The following is a 2,500-nucleotide window of genomic DNA, read 5'->3' as shown; positions in this document are numbered from 1 at the left end:
GAGGGGAACGGAGCGAAGGACAGTGTTGGAAAAGGCAGATAAAAATCTTGTCGGCGTGCTTGCTGTCTGGCCGCGCGTGGAGTGAGGCCTAGTTTGAAACCGGGAACTGGTACCCCAGATTCGAGCTTTAGGCTTGGCAGCTCGTATAAAATACATTATGGGAGCTACCATAACTGCCACACATGCGTGGTTGAGCAGAGCAAAGTGAACGGACATGACCAGGTAGGGCACATAGAGGTCAGCGGCCTGTGGCGCGACGGGCTTTGACTGGGAGGCCAAAATGCCAACATTTGTGACAGTGACAGGGAAAGGGTCGATATGGTCGGACAGGGCAGGTTACTCCACCAATATAAACCTCATGGGGGAGGTCATGTCTACGGAGGCTAAACTTGGCAATATTGCTGTAGGACTTCCACTGGCCTCTGGGAGGAATATTATAGCACTATATTGTCACTGCATCATAGTCGACGAGGCATGTGAGCTAGTCTTTTTCAGTCCGACCAGTCCTTGTCGATTGAGGTTGGGTAGGAATAGGTGTGCCAAGTGAGATCAGTCAGGTAGTGCACGACCTTGGGACTCAGATGTATCGGTGACAAGGCGTGAGCGACCGGAACGACTGCGAAATAAAATTTTGCCTACTTGTTTTTTGGGGACACTGTTGGACTAGACAGATATTGTCAAAGCCAGGGTCTGTAGGGGGAATCACAAAGAATCGATCCCACTCGGCTGGGTCAAAAAGGGAACTCAGAAGGTCTGCACAGGCGGAAGCAGTAGAAGGACGAGGGGGGGAGGTAGTAATGTGGGGATGAAGACAATGAGGAAGAGGAGTAGGAATAAGGTAGATGGGGGGGGGGGGGGTTATGGAGAGAGGTAGTTGTGTGGGGATGAAGACAATGACGATAAAGAGTAGGAATAAGGGGGGGGGGGTAGACAATGAAGACTATGCAGTAGGAGGTGGAGTGGAGGGTGAGATGAAGAATGTTTGGAGAGACGAAGGAGTTTATGCTGAAAGTTGAATAATGACCCGGGTGGAAACCAGAGAAATCAAATTTAGATAGGCTAGTTGTTGAAGTGGTAAGATCAGATGTCCCCATTGAGGATTAAAAATCTTCATTAGTGGCTATAGTGAGCCTGAAATAAGTCGGGGAAAGAATCAGCCTACTCCTCAGGGTCCTCATAAGGGGTAAGGGCGAGGCGATTAACCAAGGGAATGGCGTGCCCTTGGCTCCCAGAGGCCGTTCAGGACTGACACAAAGCCAGCCTTTCATCCTTTCAGTTGGGCTCTCAAACCTTGGGAAGTGGACAGAAGGGGGGGGGGGAGGAAGAAAAAGAAAAAGAAAGAGGGATTAAAAAAGACGTAAAGTTAGTTGCGCCGAGGGCTGAGGTCCCTCCCCCCCCCCTCCCTCCCTCTCCTGGGTAACAACGAGTTGTAAGTCTGTTCTGTTCGGATAGATACTTCCATATCTGTTGCATGACTTTTTGTAGATAAAATGTACAAATATAAGTCTATATATATATTTTCGTTTTCAGGCCCAGGATGAGCGAGCGCGATCGGCGCGCGCAGCACAGAGTCCGCCCACTGTGACGTCACTCAGGCCTCCAGACAGGTATAAAGAGTTCGAGTTTCTGCTTCGGATCTCTGAAACGAACCACTCTGACCCTGGTATTAATTAGGAGTCGTAACTTGGCTGTTCGAGGTAATCGAGATCTGTGCCAAAATACCTCGAAACTGTCTTCATTCTATTTTATCATCACTAAAGCCAATCACAGTAATTTCACTAATGGAAATCAATGCCAAAATAATGTCTTTGGAGTGCCGGTGCCAGCCTCCCTCCCCCCCCTCTCTCTCTCTCTCGAACGCTGCCCCTGAGGTGTCGTGGCGAGCATGACAGCGTCGCCAATCCCAAATAACTGATGAGCAGTTGTGATTGCAGGAGCGGGCACGGGCACGGCGTGGGCATCTCTGTGAGGAGCGACAGCGGCAGCGACACCGGGCCGCCCGTGGTGGCCAGCCGCTCGCCCTACAGCACGTGGCAAGCCAAGGACACGTCGGGCCACGCCTCCCGCGTCGGCAGCGGCGGCGGCCACGAACCGCTGGCGCCCGTGGCCACCGCCACCTCGGGCTCCAAGCCGCCCGTGGCCGACGCGTCCAGCGCCACGGGGCGGCGCTCGCTGCCCGACCCGCAGCTCGTCGAGCCAGCGACCTTCGGCGACGCCGGCGCCCCGGGGTCGAGGGCGCCGTCGCCGTCGTCGCCGTGGAGTCGCTACGACGTGGGCCGCGACGAGGGCGGCTGGGCGAGGGGCGGCGGCCACCCCGCGAGGACCGCGGGCGGCGTGCGGGAGGCCGAGGCGGGCGCGTCCGAGGGCGCGTGGGACACCCAGGCCCGACGGCTGCCGAGCCCCTCCGAGGGCCGCCCCGACACCTTCGGCCACAGGATAAGCGAGGACCTGTCGCACCTGGACACGGAGTAAGGACCCGGAGTGTGTGCGTGCGTGTGTG

At 55.9% G+C, this 2,500-nt stretch overlaps 1 protein-coding gene across 1 annotated transcript in view; it reads left to right on the top strand.

Annotated features, from left to right (window-relative positions):
* Positions 1–2,500, top strand: part of LOC125045720 — a 15,999-nt gene that overhangs the window by 10,935 nt on the left and 2,564 nt on the right. The window contains exons 4-5 of the mRNA XM_047643150.1: positions 1,531–1,607; positions 1,935–2,468. Coding sequence (XP_047499106.1) covers positions 1,531–1,607; positions 1,935–2,468 — 611 coding nt within the window. The remainder of the gene's footprint in view (positions 1–1,530; positions 1,608–1,934; positions 2,469–2,500) is intronic.

Source organism: Penaeus chinensis, chromosome 37, assembly GCF_019202785.1.
Source record: "Penaeus chinensis breed Huanghai No. 1 chromosome 37, ASM1920278v2, whole genome shotgun sequence".
Lineage (NCBI taxonomy): Eukaryota > Metazoa > Arthropoda > Malacostraca > Decapoda > Penaeidae > Penaeus > Penaeus chinensis.
This window is presented reverse-complemented; position numbering and strand designations above follow the sequence as displayed.